At 54.9% G+C, this 22,871-nt stretch overlaps 2 protein-coding genes and 1 long non-coding RNA gene across 3 annotated transcripts; 1 reads left to right on the top strand and 2 right to left on the bottom strand.

Moving 5' to 3' along the window:
- Positions 1-1,107: 1,107 nt before the first annotated feature.
- LOC135306029 (serine/threonine-protein kinase pim-1-like) lies at positions 1,108-7,824 on the bottom strand. The gene is made up of 8 exons (XM_064429594.1): positions 7,716-7,824; positions 4,103-4,209; positions 3,934-3,984; positions 3,382-3,673; positions 2,589-2,768; positions 2,202-2,351; positions 1,861-2,010; positions 1,108-1,228 (listed from the first exon to the last, which is right to left on the bottom strand). Exons 1-6 carry the CDS (start codon positions 7,822-7,824, stop codon positions 2,245-2,247), a joined length of 846 nt encoding a protein of 281 aa, XP_064285664.1. The 3' UTR covers positions 1,108-1,228; positions 1,861-2,010; positions 2,202-2,244.
- A 9,064-nt stretch (positions 7,825-16,888) lies between these two features.
- LOC135306081 (uncharacterized) lies at positions 16,889-18,086 on the bottom strand. The gene is made up of 2 exons (XR_010366949.1): positions 17,907-18,086; positions 16,889-17,658 (listed from the first exon to the last, which is right to left on the bottom strand). It is a non-coding gene; the product is annotated as an uncharacterized LOC135306081 (long non-coding RNA).
- A 1,570-nt stretch (positions 18,087-19,656) lies between these two features.
- LOC135306028 (zinc finger protein 239-like) lies at positions 19,657-21,692 on the top strand. Its single transcript, XM_064429593.1, has 2 exons — positions 19,657-19,752; positions 20,970-21,692. Exons 1-2 carry the CDS (start codon positions 19,657-19,659, stop codon positions 21,690-21,692), a joined length of 819 nt encoding a protein of 272 aa, XP_064285663.1.
- Positions 21,693-22,871: the final 1,179 nt, after the last annotated feature.

Here is a 22,871-nt window from a genome sequence, read left to right as displayed (position 1 = left end):
GGCTGGGCTCTGCCCTGGGGCCATCCTGCAGGGACAGCTGGAAACAGGGAGCATTCAGCTGCCACAAACAGCCAAGCCAGGGCTGCAGGGCAGCTGCTCCAGCCCGCACTGCACTGCTGTGTGCTGTGCTCTGGGGCTGGGGCTCCCCACACAGGGGACTGGACTGGAGTGCCAGAGGAGACAGAGAAGCTTCAGCTTCAGCCTCACTGAGACGGGTGCATCAGCTGGGAAGAGTGGGGAGGCTCAAGGGGATTCACAGAGCTCATCCTGCTGCAAGGATGAAGGGAGTGGGAACTCAGCAGTGAGGAGAGCTGAGGGCTGGAGAGTGGCTCTGAATGACACTAAAATGCCACTGGACCTCTGAAACATTGCTGCTCCTCAGCCAGTGACAGCATGAGTCCCTAAACCTGGGGCTCAGCCCTCCTTGTGGTCAGGGGCAACAAGGAAGGCAACAGAGTGATGGAGACAGCAATGGGCTGGGAATTCACTGGGGGAAAAAAGGGAGCAGTTGAGAACTAAAAGGCAGACGGGGGAGTGAACTGTTCAGAGAAGGGCTGAGCTACAGCTTGAGCAAGCTGAAAAATGTCATTTGGAGTCATCCCAGATTGATTTGATTTCAGAAGGTATTGAACAATTTTAATTTTTGGGAGGTGTCACTCGGCAAACTTGAGCTGTGTTGCCAAAATGCTCAAGCAAGTCTGTGCTGCAGGTGACACCATTTCTTCTTTGGCTGATTCCGGCCCGGTGCTGAGCTCCAGCAGAGCCCTGGCAGAGTCCAGAGCAGCCTCAGCATCCACAGAGCCCGGCTGCAATGAGAGAAAGCAGAAACTGCCCGTCAGCTGATGGCTCCTGTCCCCTTGTCCCAGCTGCCCGCGGTGCCCAGACCATGCTGGCTGTGCCCAGAGCTGTGCCCAGAGCTGCCCATCAGTGCTGCCTTTGGGAGCAGGGCAGGAGGGCAGGACATGTGCCCAGCCTGCAGCCAGCCATGGCACATCCACCTGCTCAGCAGCTGCCCAGAGCAGGATGCTCCTGTGCTCGCTGCCATCTCCCAAAAGCTCTGAGCCCACCCTGCCAAGCAGACGGGGACCCACCTCATGCCATCCATGGCTGGAAGAAAAGCTGGTCCCAAACGATGTCCTCAGCCTGCTCCAAGGGCACGGCCCATCCACGCCAGAGCTGCTCCCAAGCACTTCCTGATCCAGACTGAATCCCAGCTGGAACGATTCCTCTAGAAAAACAAACAATAAATTATTGAAAATAGATTACAGAGAAAAAGGGGAAACAAGACAAAAAGTAAAAAAATCGTACCTCTGTGAGGGGATTGAGGAAGGCCCAAGCCCTGCATGCCAGGGAAAAACCCACCCACATGTCAGGGAAGCCCAGGCTTTCTCCCTTCCCCCTGCACTGTCCCCCCACAATAAGGATGATCCCAAAGCAAACAAGGGCAGTGGAGCAGCCCAAGCCCTTCCTTGCCTGCACAGCAAAGCACCCCCGGCACAGGTTCTGGAGTCCCACCTCTGCTCCCACCATGGGGGTTTGTTTGTGTTGGCCTGGCTGCCCCAGCCCCAGCCCGGGGCACGGTGGGTGCTGGGGGCTGTTGGCAGGGCCAGGAGCCCACTCCCATTTCATACCCACCCCAGCCCATGCCCCCAGCCCTGCCAAAAGCAGCTGGGCAGCCGACTGAAGGATCAGTTGTATCCACCCCAGCAATGAGTGGGGTGGGAACTTTTGGTTCCCAGCCAGGCTGTGCAATGCCCAATTCTGGGAGCATCCCCCTGCATGTGGACTCATCTGTAAATTTGCTGTGCAGCCAGGCTTTGAAGAAGGTGCCAGAATTGAAGTCCATCAACTTAAGCTTACCAGTGGCCAGGTCCAGGGAGAGGCTGTCATCCTTGATGTGATCCTCGCTGTCTCCTGCAGCAGCAGCCCCACCTGATACAGATTTTCCAGGGGCTCCTTCTCCTTCCCTGGGCTCAGACCAGGCTGTCAGGGCTCTGCCCAGGGCCCCAGCTGTCAGGGAACCAGGACAAGCAAAACCAGCTTGGATGGTGGTCACCAGTGCTGGGCAGAGCAGCTCAGCTCCAGCACAAGGGCTGTGTGCTCCCATCTGATGAGCCCTGGGCAGTGACACAGGCAGGACAAAAAAAGTCTGGGGTTCCTTTGCTTCTGATGGCCAAGGCAGGTGTGGAGCTGTAACTTACCGGGGCCCTGCAGCACAGTGTGCCTGTGGCTCTCTCCCTTCTTCTAGGGCAGATGAATATCCTGCATCCAAGGATGACAGAACACCTCTTCTAATGAGGGCCTTTCCACGTCCAGCATGGATAAACACTGCCTGATCAGATCTTGGCACTCTGGGCAGAGAAACCAGAAACTGCTGGTCAGTTGGAGAAAGCTCCTGTTGGCTTTGCCCAACCATTCCCTGCCCACTCCATGCTGGATGTGCTCAGAGCTGGGCCTAAACTTTCTTGGTTTTGGGGGAGAGCAGGACATGTGCCACCTCCTCAGCAGCTGCCAGAGCGGGATGCTTGCGAGCCCGCTGCTGTCTCCCAGCACCGGCATTCCCCCCGTGCCCAGAGATGAGGATCCACCTGGAGAAAGCCGTTGTGGCAGCGAGAGCTGATGGTCCCAGCTGATGTTCTGGTCCCTCCTGAAAGGGTGCTCCCCGCAGACCATCTGGTGCAGCACGATACCCAGGGACCAGATGGTAGCTGGCTCGCCATAGTACCAGCCAAAGCGGGTCCATTCCGGGGGGCTGTATGATGGTGTTCCTATGGAATACAGATGGAGTTCAGCAGGGGGATGCTGCTGCTCCCAGAAGCTGGCCCCAGCATCCCTGGGCATGCAGAGGCTGTCCCAGTGGCACACAGGGTAACCCACTGCCCCTCTTTCCAACACATGAGGTTGGAAAAGAAGCCATCGGTGTTGGAAGAGGGCAGCAGAAGCCCTGGCAAGGCCCAACCATGACAGAAACACACTTAGTGCTGAGGGAAAACCATGCCTTCATCCTCCCTGCCTGTATTGCCCCAAAAAACAAACCCAGAACAAACCAGGTGAGTGGAGCAGCCCAAGCCCTTCTCACCTGCACACCAAACTGGCTGGGGCACAGGTTCCAGGCCCCTCCATCTCTGCTACCCTCACCCACAGGTGTTTTTGTTGGGCTGGCTGCCCCAGCCCCAATCCTGGGCAGAGTGGTGGGCAAAGGCTGCCAGCAGGGCTGGAAGGTGGCTCCCCACCCAGCCCTGCTCAAACCCAACTCAGCTGAAATCTCAGGGCCATGAAGGGCAGCAAAAGGGAGAATCCCTGCTGCCACACCCAGCTTGGGCCCTGAGATGCTGGGCCATGAGATACCAGAACCGGGAGCACACCCCTGTGTAGGCTCACCTGCAAAGTGAGTGTAGGCTGCCTCTTGCAGGTAGGTGCCACAGCCGAAATCAAGCAATTTGGCCTGCCCGGTGGCCAGGTCAACCAGGATGTTTTCTGGCTTGATATCCCTGTGGAGGACCCCGCAGCTGGTGCAGTGCCAGACGGCCTCCAGCACCTGGTGGAACAGCTGCCGCGCCACCCCCTCGGACAGGAAGCCCCGTGCCCGAATGAAATGGTGCAGGTCCTGACAGTGCTCCGGGCGCTCCAGCACCATCAAGATGTCGTTGGGGAGCTCAACCCACTCCAGCAGCTGGACCACGCCGGAGAAGCCACTGGACACCTTGTCCAGCAGCACGATCTCCAGGGGCGCGCTGGTGCCGTCGGGCTGCGGGAGGAGCACGATGCCGTCAGTGGGGCTGATGCCGTGCCGGTCAGGAAGCCCTCAGCCAGCCCGGGATGCTCTGCACCCTGCTCTGGCCCCATGCCCGCTCTCCCTCGAGGCGTCCTGGCGGCTCCCACCCTGCCGGGCCTCGGCTCATCCCTGCCCAGCACGGCACCTCGCTCACTCACCAGCTCACCCCAGTGATGGACGCGGTTCTGTGGCACCCTTTTGATGGCTACCTGCAAGCCAAGTGCAGAACAGGGCTCAGCTCGCTGTCCACCCTGCCCAGTGCCATCCTCTGCCCGCCTCCTCCGCCCTGCTCCTCCTCCTCCGCCCGCCGCCGGCCCCGCCGCTCACCGGGGCGCCGTCCGAGAGCCGCGTTGCTGCGAAGACGCTGCCAAATCCGCCCCGGCCCAGCAGCGAGCCCAGCCGGTACCGCTCCTTCAGGCGCTGCTGCGCCTTCCCTGCGGGCAGGACGCGGCTGTCAGCGCTCGGCCCGGGGCCAGCAACGGCCCCCGAGCGCCCCTCACCCGCCCCGGCCCGGCCATCCCCCGGCGTTCGCTCTTTGGAACGCGACCCGGGAGCCGCGGGGCCGGGGGCCGCGCTGCCGAGCGGCGGAGCAGGGGCCGGGCAAGCCGCAGCGGAGGCGGCGGGAGCGGCGGGGCCGCGTGTGTCCTCCGCGGGCCCCGGGAGGAGCCGGGGCCGGGACCGGGGCCGGGGCCGGGGTTGGGGTCGGGGCCGGGGCCGGGGCCGGGGCCGGGGCCGGAGTCTGGCCAGGCGGAGCCAAAAACCGGCGGTGCCGCCCCAGCCCCAGGCACTGATCCCCGCCCAGCAGCGCCACCGCCAGCACGGCCAGAGCCGGGCTGGGACCAGACCTCGGTGGGACGGCCGGGGGCGGGCACGGGGCAGCCCCGCCCGGGGCCGGGGGCGGGCCGGGGGCATGGCCCGGCCCGGCACGGGGAGAGGGAGGCGGGGAGAGGAGGGGAGACCGGGAAAGGGAGAGCGGGAGAGGTACGGGACAGCGGGAGAGGGAGAGGAGAAGGGAATCGAAAGTTTTTTCTCTCGCTGCTGCCGCTGCCGCTGCTACTGCCGCTGCTGCTGCCGCTGCCGCCGCCGCCGCTGCTGCAACTGAAGCTCCGGGGCCGTTTGTCCCCGTGTCCGTTTGTCCGTTGCCCGCTCGCCCCCGCCCCGAGCCCCACGTTCCCCGAGGGCAGCCCCTGAGCCTCTGCAAACACGGGAACTTTGCCCAGTTCAGCCAAGAGCCAGAGTCTGGACTCCTGCACAGTGGCTCAGGAATCCCCTCGGTCCCTGCTGTGCATTGTCCCTGCTGAGGGTCAAACACTCTCAGAGCGTGTTCCCTGAATGCAGAATTTGTACCTGACCCAAGCACTGCACTTACCTCTCCAGCATTGCTTTCCAAGAAAAACAGGGGAAGCCAAACTGTGTGTAGGTCATGGTATCTTAAAATGTCTAAAACTTGCCAACTCGTGGATCTTAGCGGTGAGATCTGTTTGGAATTAATGGGATGGACAACTAGTGCAAGATGGAAAAGGGGAGCATAAAAATAAATCGAGAAAAACGTCTTGAATTGTTTCAATTTTCATTTAATTTCTTAAAAGCTCTTTCAGTTTTTCCAGAATCTTCTCCTCAGTCCTGTTTGCTTTTTCCAAGAACCTTTCCCAGAGAACGAGGTGCAGCTTCTGTCACAAGGTGTGCCACCAACTGCAGCTTTCCACACTGTGTGTGCAGCACAACACTTGCAGCAAAGCGGGACAAATATTTGAAGAATTTGACAGCTTGTTCTTTTCTTTTCCTTGTGGGCTGGGCAGTTGTGCCATTGGTAAGGTTTTCATTGTTACTGTTCTACCCTAAGAAAACATGACAGGCTACCAAGAAGTCCTGGGGAATGCAAGCCTGACTGAATACAGAGAAACAATCTGCAGAGCCTGCAGCCAGAAGTGGAGAGCTGTGTGATCATCATTCCAACACCCCCAAGGACATCTTGAAAATGATCTAGAAGATGAAAATGGGCTGACAGGGAGTTTGTTTCTGTCTTCAGTCCTGATACTTCTACATCTGAAAACAATTCCACAGTCTCCATCTAAATCAAGAGTACAATCAGTTCATTAAAAGCACCAGAATAAACTGTACCTCTCAGGAGATGATTGAAAGAATCTGAAAAGGGAAAATGCAGGAGAAATGCATTTCTCAGCACTGCAGTACTTGCCTACCTGAAACCCTCCTCCATTTCCTCCCCATGCCTGGATCTGTTGGTGTCAGTTCTGTATTCGGTGGTGCCTCCAGCCCTGAATCCCCTCATCTACAGCCTGAGGAACCAGGAGCTCAAGGCTGCAGTGAGGAGACTGATGACTGGACATAGTAGGAAGCATTAAACAGATTGCCAATTTCGGCAAATCACTTGTAATAAAAGTCATCTTTTATAGCTCTTTTGCTTTGGTTCTTTGATTTCCCTGTTGTTTTCCTTTTTAAATATTCTTCCTAAAGCTAGACGATTGTTTCTGCCATCTCTGACTTTGTTTCTCTCCACCTTCCCTGTGGCCACAGACTGTGACAATGAGGGGCTGCAGTCTCAAAGGTTTTAAAGGAACTAAAGGATCACCCAGCAAAGTTTTCTGCAGAGATCCCACTATTCTTGCCTTCTCTGGAGCTGCAGCAGCAATGTCTGTTTGCAGAGCTGGGGCAGATCAGTGCTGGCACAGCAGCTGTGCCCAGCAGCAGCAGCAGCACTTGGTGTTGCCAGTGCTGCTGCCGTGGCCCTGCCCCGCTGCCCTGGTGGCCCTGGTGTTGCTGCAGGGCCTGAGTGCTCTCGGGGCCGGGCACAGTCCTGGGGTGGCAGTGCCGGGGCTGCAGCAGGGACAGGCCATGGGCACTGCTGGGGCAGCGCTGACGCCTCAGGCCAGGCCCTGGGGGCTGCAGGCTCCTTGCCCAGGCTCTCTCAAGAACACGGCCAGGCCAATGCTCAGCACAGAAAAGCCCCAGGCTGAGCAGCCCCAGGCTGGCCGTGGGCAGGCTGGGGGCAAACAGCATGGCTGGGGCTCTGCAAGGGCCCTGGGGGAGAGGGGAAGGAGCAGCAGAGCAGGGGCTGATCCATCCCCAGTGTGCTGCACAACCCAGGGCAGCGTCCCAGAGCGTCCTGATGGAGCTGCCAACAACATCCCCCCTCTGCAGCCCTGGCCTCTCCTCCAGCTCACACAGGTGCCGCATCCTTGCAGGCACAGACATGGCAGCACTGGCTCAGGAGCCCCTGTTTGCATTGCACAGAGCAGGCAGGAGCAGCCCCATGCTGCTGCTGTGGGGACATGAACCTGAGGGAGCACAAATGCCATCAGCCCCTGGGGCCAGCAAGGTCTGGGGGACTCCAGAGAAACCACTCCGGTTTATTGTGACAAACATTTGAGATCACCAAGTCCAACCTGCACCCTAACACTACCTTGTCTATCCAGAGCATCGTCCAGTTAACTTAACCACCGCTCCCTCATGTGCTTTCAACCAAACTTCTCCTCCAGACCCCTCACCAGCCTTTTTGGCCTTCTCTGGACACGCTCCAGCCCCTCCATGTCCTTCCTAAATTGGGGACCCAGAACTGGACACAGCACTCAAGGTGCTGCCTCACCAGTGCTGAGCACTGGAGAAGAATCACTGCCTTGCTCCCGCTGGCCACACCATTCCTGATCCTGGCCAGGAGCCATTGGCCTTCTTGGCCACCTGGGCACACTGCTGCCTCATGTCCAGCCTGCTGTCCATCTGTCCCGGCAGGTCCCTTTCTGTCTGGCTGCTGTCCAGCCACTCTGTCCCCAGCCTGTAGCACTGCAGGGGTTGTTGTGGCCAAAGTGCAGGACCCGGCACTGGGACTTGTTAAACCTCACGTTGCTGGATTTGGGCCCTGGATCCAGCCTGTCCACGTCCCTCTGCAGAGCTCTCCTGCCCTCCAGCAGATCCACACTCACACCCAGCTTGGTGTCATCTGCAAATTTGCTGCTGCTGGACTCAATCCCCTCATGCAGTTCATCAGTGCAGATACTGAAATCCTCACTGGCTGGCTCTGGTCCCTCAGCCATCCTGTGGGTGCCCTGTGATGGCACTCAAGGTGATCTGTTCCATAACCTTGCCAGGCACCCAGGTCAGGCTGACAGGCCTGGAGTTCCCCAGATCCTCCTTCCAGCCCTTCTTGGGGATGGGCTCACATTGGCACCTCCACTCCTCTGGGACCTCCCTGCTGATCCAGGACTGATGGTAAATGATGGAGAGCAGCTTGGGGAGATCATCCACCAGCTCCATCATCCCTCTAGGATGGATCCCCTCTGATCCCAGAGACACCTGTGAGCACCTGAGTGGCTCAGCAGGTCTCCAGCTGCTTCCTCCTGGATTCCAGGGGGCTGTTCTGCTCCCTGTGCCCATCTACCAGCTCAGGAGAACACTTGTCCTGAGGATGGCCTGTCTTATTGTTGAAAACTGAGGCAAAGAAGGGCTGAAGTACCTCAGCCCATTCTTCATCTTTGGTAATCATATCCCTCACAGTAAGAAATGCAGGTTGTCCTTCCCCCTCCTTTTGACATTAACGTACCTATAAAACCATAATAATTAACCTTCACAGAAGTATCCAAGTTAAGTCCTAACTGAGCTTTTACCTCTCTAATTTTCTTTCTGCAAGACCTAACAACATCCTCAAACATTTCTTGATTTACCTGCCTCTATGTCCAAAGGTGCTGCACCCTCTTTTTAATCCCTAAAAATATCCTTTTTAATCCCTTTTTAATCCCCCTTTTCCTTGAAAAGCTCTATGCCCAGCCAGGCCAGTCATTTCTCCCTCTGGGTCATCTTTCTGCACAAAGGGGCAGCCTACTCTTGCCCCTTCAAGATTTGATTTTTGAAGTGTTTCCATCCTTCCTGGAACTAGTTGTTTTTAAGGGCTGTTTTTTTTAAAAAATCAATACCTTATTTGGTACTCCCCAAATCTGCATCCTCAACAGGCCAAAGTCTGCCCTCAAAAGTCCAGTGTAGAAGATTTATTGATGCCCCTCCTTCTTTTACAGAATATTTAAAAAGTCAATAATTTCATTGTGACTGTGCCCTAAACAGCCTCTGACCAGCACTTCTCCCACCAGACCTTCTCTGTTCATGAACAGCAGGAGACAGAGCTTTCCTTGGGAGTGGGAATTGCAGGAAACCTCCCCAAAGTGCAGCTTGGAAGGTTCAGCCTGGAGCTGAGGAGAAAGCAAAGTCCCTGCCAGGGTGGAATTGTGGTGCTCGAGGTGTGGCAGCGTGAGGCTGGGCCATGGCCGGCTCTGTGTGCCAGGAGCCGGCAGCGCTGGGTGCAGGGAGCCCAGGGAGGGCACAGAAACGCTGGGTGAGAAATGCTGGGGCACAGCGAGAGGGGCGAGTGCAGCCGGCCAGGGCACAGGAGCAGCACGCCCAGGGGGCACAGCCTGCAGGACAGATGGCCGAGGGCTGGGCAGGGCTGGCAGGGCCACAGGCACCCAGGCCTTTGTGCCCTGGGCTCGGGCAGCGCCTCTGGAGGCCCCACAGCAGGAACTTTCCTGGCAGGGGCTGCACTTTGGCTCTCCCTCGGCCTCCCTGGCCAGGCTGGCAGGGGCTGCAGGTTGATGGCATTTGTCCTTGCTGCCCCTCACATCCCCCTGCCCCACAGAGAGCCCCGAGCCACCCGTGAGGGACAGGCCCTGCTGGCCCAGGCTGGGCTCAGGGCTTGGCCTTTCTGCTTCCCCCAGCCAGCCCAGGCCTTGCTCAGCATTGCAGTTCCCTGCCCAGAGCCTTGGGCTCCCTGCACTCCTGGCCTCAAGGATCTGCTCTCACCAGTCCCTGGGGAGCTTTTGGCACTCCCTGCCCTCACTGGGGCCCAGCCATGCTCCAAGGCACTTGGAGTTTTGCTGCTGACTCCTTGAGCAGCTTCTTCATCCTTCTCTTCAGTGCCTGAGTCTCCTGGACCCAGCCCCAAATCCACCGTGGGGCTGATTAAAACACAGAAAGCCCTGGGGAGCTCTTTGTCTCCTTTCAATTGTCCTCCAAGTCTCTAGGGCTTGTGCAGCTGACTGCAGTCAGTTCGGAGTTCTGTTAAGGAGGAAGATTTCAAAGTGCACCGACCGCATGATGGTTGGCTTTAATCATATGGGTGGTTTTTTATTTTTCAGTTCAGAAAAGAGGTGAAAGAACAATTCCCCAGGTGATCTTGATGCTGAATGTCTCCCTAGGAGATCTGGGCATGGAGAAGAATGAGCACCTTGCTGGCTGACCCATTTTGGACAACCTGCTCCTCACCCCCCGCCTCACCATGTCTGACATCGCCCACCTGGGACTGACATCCCAAAACATAAAAAAGTGTGCATTTTTAAAATAAATAAGATTGATTAATTTATAAAATTATAATTACAGTTTTTTAATTTATATTAGTATTACTGTATATTTCTATTACCTTTGATATTTATGTGAAAAATTGAATACATTTTTAGCAATCAAAAAATTATTTGTCATTGGTTTTAAATAAAACAATTCCTTTCATTAAATCATTGACCACTACTGGCCATTTATTTCTCCTTCTTAATGCTCATTAGTGCTATTTTTAGATCTTTTGACATATTTTTTTATTATTTTCACGCACAGGGTAAAAGGGGCCACTTTGGGGTCCCTGGAGACATTTCTGGGGCACATTTGGGGCAGTTTAGGGTCTGGGCAGTGTGATAAACAAGTCCACTGAATTTAAGGATCAAATAATTATCTTTATTATTTTTGAAAGCAAGAATAAGCAAGGACAGCGCTGGGCGGCCCGGAGTCTCCGCTCCACTTTGGCTCACAAAATTCCTATCCCCTGAGTCCACCTTTTATTGCCTTCTTCTCCGGGTTTAGGGATGACGTGATCTGTCTTCTGCGCTTGCTCATTCAGTTGCTAGGGGGTCTTTTTCTGCCTTCTGGTGGTCGTGGGATGAAGGCTTAGTCCCCCTTAGTCTTCCTCTTTGTGAACACTGAGTGAACTTATGCCTTATAAGGCATATCTGTACAGAACACTATACACTTTTCTGCAAGCTAAGCAATTCTAGCAAGTTTAAGGATTGTTGTTACAGCTGCTTCTCATTACTTTCCTTTCACAGGGCATACCTTTACAATGGAATTCCCAAGGCACTGTAGTAAACCAGCAACCATATGTATCTGCACAAGAAGTTTTCTTAGCTATTTAACTATTGTTTTTAATTGTATAGTTGTTTAGCTACTGATTTAATTAATGAACAAACGTATTACTACTTATTACACATGCCACCAAACTGAAGACTGGCATTATCCCATCCTCTATTTCCCTCTGGCATTCTCTTTCAGAGCACAGATGGGACAAAAACAGACAGTAGAACTTGAGGCAATCTTTACCTTCAAAAGAAATTCAAGAGTCCCTCGCAAAGACCAATGCTTTGTCAGTTCAGGAGTCCCTGGCAGAAACCAATGTTCTGGGAGTTCAGGAGTCCCTTGCAAAGACCAATGATTTGCGAGTTCGGGAGTCGCTCACAGAGACCAATTCTCTGCCAATTGACAGCACTGGCTGACAGAAACCAATGCTGTGACAACCACTGCCGTGGCAATGGCCGAGTGCAGCCGCCTGAAGGCGCCGAGGCTGCGAACGAGCAGCCAGGGCCGAGCTCTGGCGCTGAGGCCGCGGCGCCGGCACAGACGCTGAGGGCCCGGGCGCGGTTACCAGGCAACCGCGGCACCGAGCGCGGGCTGGGCCGGGCCGGGCCGCACGCATTGCCAAAGGACATTGGCACTGCCCCTACTGACTGGACTCGTGTGCTTGCTGCAGAGCCTTTCTGTAGCTAGGAAAGTTTAAAATGTGCTGACAAAGGCACCTGTGGCAGGTCTGTACACTGCTCTTTGTACAGCACCAGGATTCCATCCTGGCTGCAGCCCCAGGAGGGGCTGAGGCAGCTGGAAAGGGGCTCAGCCTGGAGAAAAGGAGGCTCAGGGGGCCCTTCTGCCTCTGCACAACTCCCTGACAGGAGGGACAGCCGGGGGGTTGGGCTGTGCTCCCAGGAACAGGCACAGCAGCAGAGGGAACGGCCTCAGGCTGGGCCAGGGCAGGCTCAGCTTGGACACCAGGAGGAATTTCCCCAGGGAAAGGCTGCTCAGGCCTTGGCAGGGGCTGCCCAGGGAGCTTTGCAGTGCCCATCCCTGCAGCTGTCCCAGGAAGGCCTGCAGGTGGCACTCAGGGCTCTGGGCTGGGGACAAGGTGGGCATCGGGCACAGCTGGGACTCCATGGTCTCACAGAGCTTTCCAGCCTTCATGATTCCATGAGTCTATGATTCCATGAAGGCATGATTCAAAACAGAGTTGAACTCAAATCTATCATACACAAATATTACAAAGGTCAAAGTTCACATGACAGAAATTTAAGATGATTCTTTAAGATTGAAAGAATCATATGTCAATGTTGCATACAGGTAAAGCCATATAAAAGAAGAGCCTTGTTATCCTTGTAAAATGATGGCTCAGGCCTGCTACTTTGGCTAAGTACAGCTAACAGCTAGCCTGACAAGTTCCTGTGAGAAAGGAATTTGCACCTGGGAGAAGAAAGACTTCTACCCATATCTTCTATGAAGGAGACAAGAATGGAAACATTGTTAGAGAGGAAAGGTTTTGACTGACACCTGCATGAGCAACTACTAACCAATGAACTGAGTGGCAGTAAGCTACTAAGCAATTAAAATTAAACAGAAAGCCTTTAGAAAACCATAGAAATATGAGCTGTGAAGAATAAAGATGGGCTGTTGTGCATGAAGAAATAGGTGTCTTGCCTGATGCCAATGGAAAAACTTCCAGAGCAGGCTTCACTTGGCAGAACAAAGGCAAATGACTCAGTGAAATCCTGGAGGCACCAGGAGATTCCTTACAGATTCTTGAGCTACGTGCTCTCATCAGAGTGTTTGAAAAGTGGCCAAATGATCCCCTTAACATTGTTTCTGATTCTCTTTATGTAGTGGTGTTGTCCAGCGCATGAAGCGAGCACTGCTGGAAGAATTCCAGAGAAATCCAGGACCAGGGGTTGTGGCAACTCTTTTTGCAACTGTGCCAGTGTCTCAATTCTCACAAACAGGATTATTTCATTACCCATATTTGGAATTACTCTGGATTGGAGGGAGGCCTGGCCTTAGGTAAGGAGAAGGCTGGCCAATTGGTGGCAACACTCTGGGCCTCTGCTTCTCACAGCATCAATAAATTTGGCCAAGCCAGAAGGGCTGACGAGTTTTTCATCAAAGTGTGAAAGTTTTACCCAAACAATTTGGAATATGGCTGCAGGATGCTGAGGGAATTGTCACAAGCTGTCCACAGGGCCAGGCTATGATTGCTGGATTGGGTCCTGGAGCCAACCCCAGTGGTTCAGGGCCCCTGCAGCTGTGGCAAACTGATGTGACCATCTGCGCCTCTTTGGGTGGCTTTAAACGCATTCATGTGACCACAGACACCTTTTCTGCCATGGCTTGGGCCACTCCTGTGACAAGTGAAGGCTCTGGCTTTGGCATTCCACACTGGCCACGCTGCTTTGCTGTTATGGGCTTGCCTCAGGAAATCAGAACACACAACGGGGCAGGATACACAGCTTGGCAAACCCAAGATTTCTCAGCTCCTTGGGGAGTGAAGCATAGCACAGGCATTCCAGGGAACTCCACACGTCAGCTGTCATCAAAAGGACACATCAGGTCCTGAAAGGACTGCTTGATAAACAAAAAATGGGGCAGGATGGGCTGAGCCCACAGGACAGAGTGCTGAAAGCCGTCCATGCTATGAATCCTCTGTGGTTAGTAGGCAATCACAGTGAACCACCAGCATTAACACATTACTCAGGTTTGCAGCAAGATTCTGAATTGGTACAGCATCGGCCAGAAGTTTATTTTAAAAATCCTAGGACAGGGTTATGGGAAGGACCTGCAGATTTACTGATGTGGGGAAGGGGTTATGTTTGTGGCATTACAGACAAAGAACCCTGATGGATACCAGCAAAGTGGGTTCATCTCTGGCTAGAAAAGGACACTCTGATCCCTAATACCACTAATGAACCTACAACCAGCAACACCTGAAAACATCCATTGCCCTCAGAGCTGGAAATGCTTTTGTTATCCTTGGGTGAGATTAGAATGAGTGGGTGTGGAGCACACAGGTGGTGTGAGTTTGAGGGAGGAAGCTTTGCAAGGTGTGGGGTGTGCAGCTGTTGGCACAGCCAAGAATTCAATACCTGGGTGGTGTTATCCCAAGTGACAGGAAGAACAGGAAATTCCCCTGAAGCTGCTCAAGAAGCACTGAGCTTGTTTGAAAATCAAGAGCAATTGGGGCAGGCTATTCAGTGGTATCGTAGTGAACTCCAGAAGCTTGAGCAGAAAGAGAGAGAAAAAAATCAAGGATATTGAGTGTGGTAAGGAAATATTTATCCCTAGGACCTGGGGAGTTAGACCTGATCAGAGGGAACAAAGAAAGAGAAGCTGGAAAGAAAGAAACCAGGAAAGAAGGAACAGAGGAAGGGCTCAAAGAGCAAGAGGCACAGTTAGTTCAGATTTTGTCCCTGATCTCAGAGGGGAAGGGTTCTTTACCAATGAGCAAGATGAAGAACAGCTTTAAATTAGAGAGGTGGGGTTTTGGGAGATTTTTTTCTACTGGCTGTAGTATGTGGTAACATCTGTAGTGCAGAGGAAATTAACCCACCAGGATGGCACTGACAGAATATGTGGCTTACTTGGGCCAAGGCTGCTGGGGTGGATTCCTCTCGTTTATCCTTGGCCATGCCTGGAGATCCCTTCCGCACAGGTCTAATTGGTATCCCAGTGAGTGATTTTACTGGTTTTGCAAGGTGGGTAGGAGCTAGAGGAAAGCCATACGTGGAAGCAAATAGATCAAGCATGGAGAATCATTGGTGTAACATCAGCAGAGGTGGTACAAAATTGGACAGATGCAAAAGGCTGGGAATTAAGCCAAAGGGCAAAGGCTTCCAAGCAGGTATGATAACACACACAATCCCTGAATGAAACCGGACTAGAACCCCAAGAACCAGACCTGTTAGGATCAGCTCCTGGAAATTACTGCTTGTTTTTTAACTACTTTCTGGAAGCAAAAATAACCAATTTGAGCAATGTTCTAGTCCCACATTCCAAGAATAATAGTGTCATCCTTAATCCCAATTCTCCATTATATCAGAACAAGGCCAAATATTGCCACATTGGACTTATCCTGGCAGTGCTGGTGCAAATGAGACTGTAAGAAAGCTTCCACTTGGTGTCTTTTTAATCTGTGGGGACAGAGTCTGGCCTGCAATTCCAAGTAATCCCTTTGGTGGAACTTGTTACCTAGGAAAACTAAGCATGTTTGCCCCTAGCATGTGACAAATGCTGAATCAGACTATCTGGAGAGCAGGACACAGCTGAAGAACTAAAAGAGCAATCACAGGCTTAGGATCTAATTGTCATGATCATGTAGAGCTTTGGGGTGCTCCAGCACGAATCTCAGCATCATTCCTTGCTCCAGGTGTTGTGGCTGCTCAGGCTTTGACTACACTGAAGAAGTTGGGATGCTGGGCAGCTAAACAACTGAACACAGCTTCAGCTGTTCTAAATCAAATGCTCACTGGTGGAGATAGTATTAGCCATGGCACACTGCAAAATAGAGCTGCTGTAGATTTGTTGTTGTTAGCACATGGGCACGGGTGTGAGGAGTTGGAAAGAATGTGTTGTATGAACCTCTCTGAGCATTCTGCATCCATTCACAGGAAACTCAAACAACTACAGGACAACATGAAGAGATTGACTGTGAATGACTGAGGGTTGGATGAATGTTTTAAGGGGTGGGCAATAACTGGATGGTTGAAAGATATTGTAAAGGGAATTATGTTAGTATTAGTAGTCATTACTTTATTGCTTTGTGTTATTCCATGCATAATTAAGTTGGTGACCCCCTTAGTAGGGAACACAGTAAAGAGGGTCTGGCTGGTGCAAGAAGGGGGAACTGTAGCAATGTATTTGAACAACTCAGGCCTCAGTGTGCACCAGCCATACCCTCTGCAACTGTTCTTATCAGAATTGTCTCAGGGCTCTGTGGAATTCATTAAGGTGACTGAGATATAAACTGTGCTAAAATAAGCACAAAGAAGCTGAGAAACGGCACACCAGGATGGCAGGAACTGGATAACAGGGGACTGTGAAACACCTGCATGGTGACCAATCACAGAGACTGAGAAATGGAGGCAGAGAACGAGGGAACGAGACAAAGGCAGGAAGCAAGAAGTGTGATCTTAGCAGTTTGTAGAATCCAGAAAAGTGTGTGTAATGTAAACAATAAACAGCTTCTGCTTGGTCACACCGGTCAGTTGTTCAGGAGTCCTGGTTTACCTGCAAGAGGGGGTGACTGGAAACATACTGGGAGAGGCTGGAACCATCCTAGGGGTGAATGGTAACACCTGGGACCATGCTGGGATCATAGTGGGATCATACTGGGAGTGACTGGGAGCCACAGGGCCCATGCTGGGAGTGACCTGGGCACCCCTGGGGGAACTGGGGCAACTGGCCCAGCTGGGGCTCAGGGTTGTTGTCCCCCAGGGCTGCCCCAGGTCCTGCTGCCACTTCGGACCTCACAGAGCCAGGGGAGAGGGGACAGGGACAGAGGAGAGCTGAGGGGCAAGGACAGGAGGCAGGGACAGGGGACAGGTGAGGGACAGGGGACAGGGAGAGGGGACAGGGCAGAGCCAGGGAACACGGCCTGGCTGAGGGACACTGAGCTCCAGCACTTGGGGCTGTTGGCCTTGGGCTCCCAGCACAGGCCCAGGGGCAGAATCCCCTCCAGAAACTGTTGTTTGCTTTCAGCTTTGCTCTGCAACATTCCCCAGGAGCCCCTGCAGCGGCTGCAGCCCGGCCGGGTGCCCGGGGCCACCAAAGCCGCTCCGGCAGTGCCCTCCTGCCCCGGGCAGGGCACACAACAGCCAAGGAAAGGCTCCTGCTGGGCCCAGGGCAGGCACAGGGCACTCTCCTGGCGCTGCCACGGGCACAGCAGAGCCGGCCTGGGCACAGCATTGGCATCCATGTCCCATGCAATCCCAGCAGGGATGAGGGCTCATTGTGTTACAAATGAGAAGCTTGACTAGGCCAATATTCAAGCAGCAATCAATTTATTAATTCATATGGTAAAGTATGAGCAATACAGGCTGGGTACAGGGGGGGAAGTTTTCCCTCCAGCTGCACACCGATAGTTGAGGCTTACAGGCATTGATAGGGGTACTCATAAGCTTTCTCAGCAGTTTCCGTTCCCAATTTTTACGTCACAATTCTATACACTATTATGATTTAGTTTTTCTCAGGATGTATCCCAGAAAGGAGTATCCCCAGATGGTGGGGTCCGGCTTCCGAAAGAAGAAAGAAGTCTCCCAGCTGGTGAGGTCCAGATTCCAGATGGGTCCACCTTTTAATTCCAAATCTCATAACAGTGATGTCCAGCTTCTCTTGGTCGAAACCATCAATCCTTGAGTAGATGTTCATCTTCCTTTCTTAAGCTGCTTTTCACTGTTTTTTTTTAATGTATCGAGATAAGCACGTTTCCTTTTTATATATTCTAAAGCGATGGTTTCAAAGATCCTTACTACGAGCAATATTCTAAAATTATACTTCAAAAGGTTATTATTGCAAAACTCTTTAAGGCTTAGCTACAAGCAGAAAGTTCCAGTCAAAGAGAAACATCCTTAAAGCTTTAATTCAAATGATCCTAAATCAACTGAAGACTTACAAAGGGTAATTGCGAACAAAGGATAGGTTCAAAGGCCTTCTTCCATGCTTTACCTCCTCAGTTATTTATTAGAATTTGTCTTCATAACTGTCCCATGGTCAGTTTCCACACAATCACAAATACACACGTTGCCTCTAGGAACCTGACACGAAACACAGCTTTGTATTTCCCAGTTGCACTGCTGGCATTGCATTGGTCATCCATTCAAATCATTCCCCCATGGAATTCCCAGGGCAATGGGTTAGGGGGAGATCCATCCATGGAATTCTCACCTGGCTGGGGTGAGAGAGATCCGGCCATGGAAATTCCATGGCAATTTCTGCATTCCCAAGGCCCTCATTCCTGAATCCCACATTCCCACAGGAAGTCCCCTCCTCTTCCCACACCCACCTTTGTGCTCCAGAGCCTCCCGACCATGTCTGATGGATTTTGGGAGCTCTTCCACACAGCTGTGTCCCAGATAATGCTTCCTCTGCTCCACCATGATCCCTTTGCATTCCCAGCACCTCCAGGTGATCCAGGTGGCACCGTCAGACACTGCAAAGCTCCCGGGTCCCAGCTGGAAGGAGATGAAATCCCACCCCTCGTAGCCGTAGAGATCCCATCCCAGCCCCTCAGAGTCCTCCATTCCCACAGATCCCAGCCCAGCCCCCGGCTCCCCCCAGTCCCCCCGCTCTGGTTGTACCGACCCCGTCTCCAGGGCACTGTCGGCCACGGGCCTGTTCCTGTCCTTGAGCCGGGGCTGGCTATCCCAATATCCCAGCCCTGCCTATCCCAATATCCCAGCCCTGGCTATCCCAATATCCCAGCCCTGGCTATCCCAATATCCCAGCCCGGGCTATCCCAATATCCCAGCCCTGCCTGTCCCAATATCCCAGCCCTGGCTATCCCAATATCCCAGCTCAGCTCCCCCCACTATCCCCACTCTCTGCGGCTCCATCCGGCCCTGCTCACTGCCCCAGCGCTCGCAAGGGTCCCGTCCACGTCCCCCACAATCAAGGACTGGGGGACCCCGGGCCGTGTTGTATTGTGTTTTATTCTCCTTGTTCTCAGTTTGCAATGGTTCCCTGATGTAGCCCCACTTCTTTCCTGAAAATGCTTTGCCCCAAGTGACTTCCCTCCTCCCCCATGTCAATCCTCCCTGTGGCTGCAGAGCCATTCCCCAGTCTCCTCCCTGGGCCCCTGTCAATCCCTCGGCCTCCCTTCCCCTCTTTCCAGAATCTTCCCACAGGGGCGTGGAGTGATTGGGCAGAGGTCAGGGCCCTCCCTTAAGGTGCTTCCTCATTTGTGCTCCTTCATGTCCATCTGCCTGGTTTGCACAGCCCCCGTTTCCCCCATTGGTTGTTGGATGTATCTTTGCCTTGTTTGCGCCCCCCTTTCCAAGCTGGTGCAGGGGCTGAGTGTGTGCTGTGTGCAGCAGGTTGGGTCAGAGCTGCCCTGAGCCCTGAAATAAACCTTGGCTTTACCCTGCCCAGAGTGGGCCCTTTCTTCCTGCAGCAGCGTCTGCCAGCTGCTCCTGTGGTTTAGGGCTGGCAGCCCCGGCCGCTCTCCTGTAGCCCGGGCACAGGGGAGTGTCCCCCGCAGTCGACCGTGTCGGGCTGGGCGGACAGGGCCCGAATGGGCACTGAGAGGACGCGGCGACAGGGCCGGGCTGCGACAGCGCCACTGCCAGGTACTGCAGGGAGTGCAGAACTGGGGGGACAGCGAGATTGGAGAGCTGGGGGGCTGAACGTGAGAGACTGGGGATCCAGGGGGGTCAAGAGGCCAAGGAAAGGGGGACTTGAAGACCTGGCCGAGCTGGGAAGGAGGTTCAGGGGCTCAGAGTCAAGGAAAGGGGGTGCAGGGACTGGGAGAGCTGGGATGGGGTGTGCAGGGAATCCTGTGCCCAGGAAAGGGGGTACCGGGATGTCCTGGGAGTGAAAAAAGGAGGGTCTGGGGGCTGGAAAATGCAGGAATGGGGGCCCAGGGATCCCAGGTCAGGGAAAAGGGTGGGGCTGGGTGCTGGGAGAGGCGGGGGCCAGGGGAAGTTGAGTTGGTGCCAGATAAGGGGGTGCAGGGGGGTCTCAGTTCTGGGCAATGAGGTAAAAGGGGGTCTCGGGTCTCAGGAATGGGGGTGCAGGAGGGGCTCAGGGTCACGGAAATGGGGGGCAGGGACATGAAGAGGCAGAAGGGAGTTCCAGGGGGCCTGGAGCCCAGGAAAGGGGAGTCCAGGGTTTCCCAAAAAAGGTGGGACATGGTATAGGGACACCCAGGATGTTCAGGAAGGGGGAGTTCAGGGCGTGTCTGGTTTTGCAGAAGGGTGGGGCTGGGGGCAGGGAAAGGCTGGAATGGGGGTCCAAGGTGTTCCAGGTCGTCCCAGGGTCAGGCACATGGGAAGTCTGGAGGTGCCCGGGGAGGTGGAGCTCAGCCCAAATATTCTGGGGAGTGCCTGGGTTGGGATTTTTTGGGGGGATGTTTGGAGAATGAAGAACTCCAAGGCAGGGCAGAAAAAGCCCCTTGGGGGGACATTGGGGGGTGGTGGTGGTGGCTGGCGGCAGAGGCAGCCTGGAGGAGCAGAGCCCTGTGTCCCCCAGGAGCCCAAAGTGGGGAGCCCAGAGAGGGGGGAGCGCCGCCATGGGCGGGAGCCTGCAGAGGCTGGAGAGGGGCAGGGGGGACTCCTTGGAGCCCCTGCAGCCCAGAGCAGAGAATGAGGGGAGAAGGGAGCCCAAAAAGCCCCGGCACCCCTGAATGGGCAGAGCGAAGAGGGGGCAGCTTTTGGGATTGCTGGGACTGCCAGCAGGCTGGGGAGGGTGGGCACCGAGGAGAAGGGGGACCCACAATGCAAGCGTGACCCCAGCAGCTGGGAGAGGGGGAACTCCCAAAGAGCAGAGAGGAGGGAGCAGGGCCGGGGAATTCCTGGGAGGCTTTTTCAAGGCTGAATCTTGGTGTTTGGGAGGTTTTTCTGGAGCCCAGATGCCCGGTAACTTGTAGAGAGGGACTTGGGAGGAAAGACTTTCAAAGTCAATGTGCTCATCCCTTGTTTTCCCCAAACCAGGATTTCCCATTGCCACTTCTTGTGAGGCAGTGAGAGAGAGGAATATGTCCCTGGACACTGAGGCAGGTGAGGAGGAAGTCAGTGCCCCTTTCCCCCTCTCTCCTGCTCCATCTCCCAGCCCAGCACCGCCCCGGCTGCAGGACAGCCTGGGGGCATCTCCTTGCCCTTGCCTGTGGCCCGGAGGCAAATGCCATCCTGTCCTTGTCCTTCCTCCCCCAGAGCAGGAGCTGAGCATGGAGAGCAGGGAGGACAAATCCCTGCGGCAGAACCTCGTGGCAGAGGCCGTTTTGAGCGGCTCCGCGGCGCAGGAACCCAACGGGGAGGAAAAGCCCTGGAGATGCCGCACGAGGAGGGGCTGCAAACACAGATGGCGGGGATCTGAGGGGGAAAGAGCCAGCCTGGGCCGGGAAGGCGGCCAGAGATGGAGCCAGAGCTCGGAGCTGGTGGTCCATCAGGAGGTTCCTGATGGGGAGAAACCCCACAAGTGCTTGGAGTGTGGGAAGAGCTTCAGGTGGAGCTCCCAGCTGATCAGGCACCAGAGGACCCAGACTGGGGAACGGCCCTATGAGTGTGATCAGTGCAGGAAGAGGTTTCAGACCAGCTCTGATCTCTTCGTGCACCAGTGCACGCACACAGAGGAGAGGCCCTTCTGCTGCCCCGACTGCGGGCAGGGCTTCAGGCAGAACTCCCATCTTGTCACCCACTGGCTCTTCCACACTGGGGAGAGGCCCCACGAGTGTGAGGAATGTGGGAAGAGATTCAGGAAGAGCTCCACCCTGATCAGGCACCAGAGGACCCACACAGGGGAACGGCCCTACGAGTGTGGGGAGTGTGGGAAGAGCTTCAGCCAGCATTCCAGCCTGATTGTCCACCAAAAGATCCACTCTGGGGAGAGGCCCTACGAGTGTTCCGAGTGTGGGAAGGGGTTTCGGATCCGCTCCCATCTATTCCAGCACTATCAGAGTCACACAGAGGAGAGGCCCTTTCTCTGCCCCGACTGCGGGAAGGGATTCAGGCACAACTGCCACCTCGTCACCCACCGGCGCATCCACACTGGGGAGAGGCCCTACGAGTGTCCCCAGTGTGGGAAGAGCTTCTCACAGCGCTCTCACTTGACCAGACACCAACGGAGGCTCCGGTGAGGGAAGCCCTGCGAGTGCCCCGAGTGCGGGAAGAGCTTCGTGCGCTGCTCCAGCTCCATCCCCCACTGCAGGACCCACGCTGGGCAAAGCCCTGGTGACCCACATTTCCTGTGATCCATGGTGGGAACACATCTGGCTGCTCCTCCTTTTGGTTTGGCCTTAATGTTTTTTTTCTCTTCTCAATCTTTGCAGTCCAAAAGCCAAGTGGGATGGGTCTGTTACTTCAGAATAACTCAGCCCCAATGAAAACAACTCAATTGTTGAATGAAGGCTCCATAGCACCAGGGATTTGCTTCTTCCCACCTCAAAAAACTCAATCCCACAACAAAGTCACTCGACTCCAAAGCCACCAGGCTGACATGGGGTTAGAATGACACTGGGAGAAGTGGGATCCCAGTTTAGTGCAGAGGTACGGGGATTGCATGGGGCTGGGTGTGTGAGATGTATTTGATAGCAAATAAAACTTTCAGACTTACTGCTTTCTTCCCATCCATGCTCAGTCCCTTGCAGTTCTGTTTGCAGAGTGCCGCCTCCCAGAGTGTCCCCTCACAGTTGCCGGCCTTGGCCTGAGCCCGCCCCTTTCCCCTCACGGTTCCCGCCCTTTCCTTGCCCCCTTTCCCCTCACGGTTCCGCCCTTTCCTTGCCCCCTTTCCCCCGACCGGTTCCGCCCTTTCCTTGCCCCCCTTTCCCCTCACGGTTCCCGCCCTTTCCTTGCCCCCTTTCCCCTCACGGTTCCGTCCTTTCCTTGCCCCCTTTCCCCTCACGGTTCCCGCCCTTTCCTTGCCCCCTTTCCCCTCACGGTTCCCGCCCTTTCCTTGCCCCTTTTCCCCTCATGGTTCAGCCTTCAGGAGAACCTTCAGGAACGGGAAAGGAGGAGGAGGAGGAGGAGGGAGGGAGGAAGAGGCCGAGCAGCAGCAGAAGAGGAGAGGGAGAATCTCGTGGCCTTGGTGGTCCCTGAAGCTGCCGCAGCCCCGGGAGCATCACCCCCCATCCCGCAGGTGCCCGGGGAGAGGGAGCACAGCCCGAATATCCCGGGGGTGCCTGGCTTTGGGGTTTTTTGGGGGGGATGTTTGCAGCTGGCAGGGCTCCAAAGCAGCCCAGAGCAGAGAATGAGGGGAGAAGGCAGCCCAAAAGGGAGCCCCAAAAGCCCCGGCACCCCTGAATGGGCAGAGCGAAGAG

Source organism: Passer domesticus, chromosome 8 (assembly GCF_036417665.1).
Source record: "Passer domesticus isolate bPasDom1 chromosome 8, bPasDom1.hap1, whole genome shotgun sequence".
In the NCBI taxonomy this organism is placed as follows: Eukaryota; Metazoa; Chordata; class Aves; order Passeriformes; family Passeridae; genus Passer; species Passer domesticus.
The sequence above is the reverse complement of the archived record's forward strand: the minus strand, read 5'-3'. Positions and strand labels throughout refer to the sequence as shown.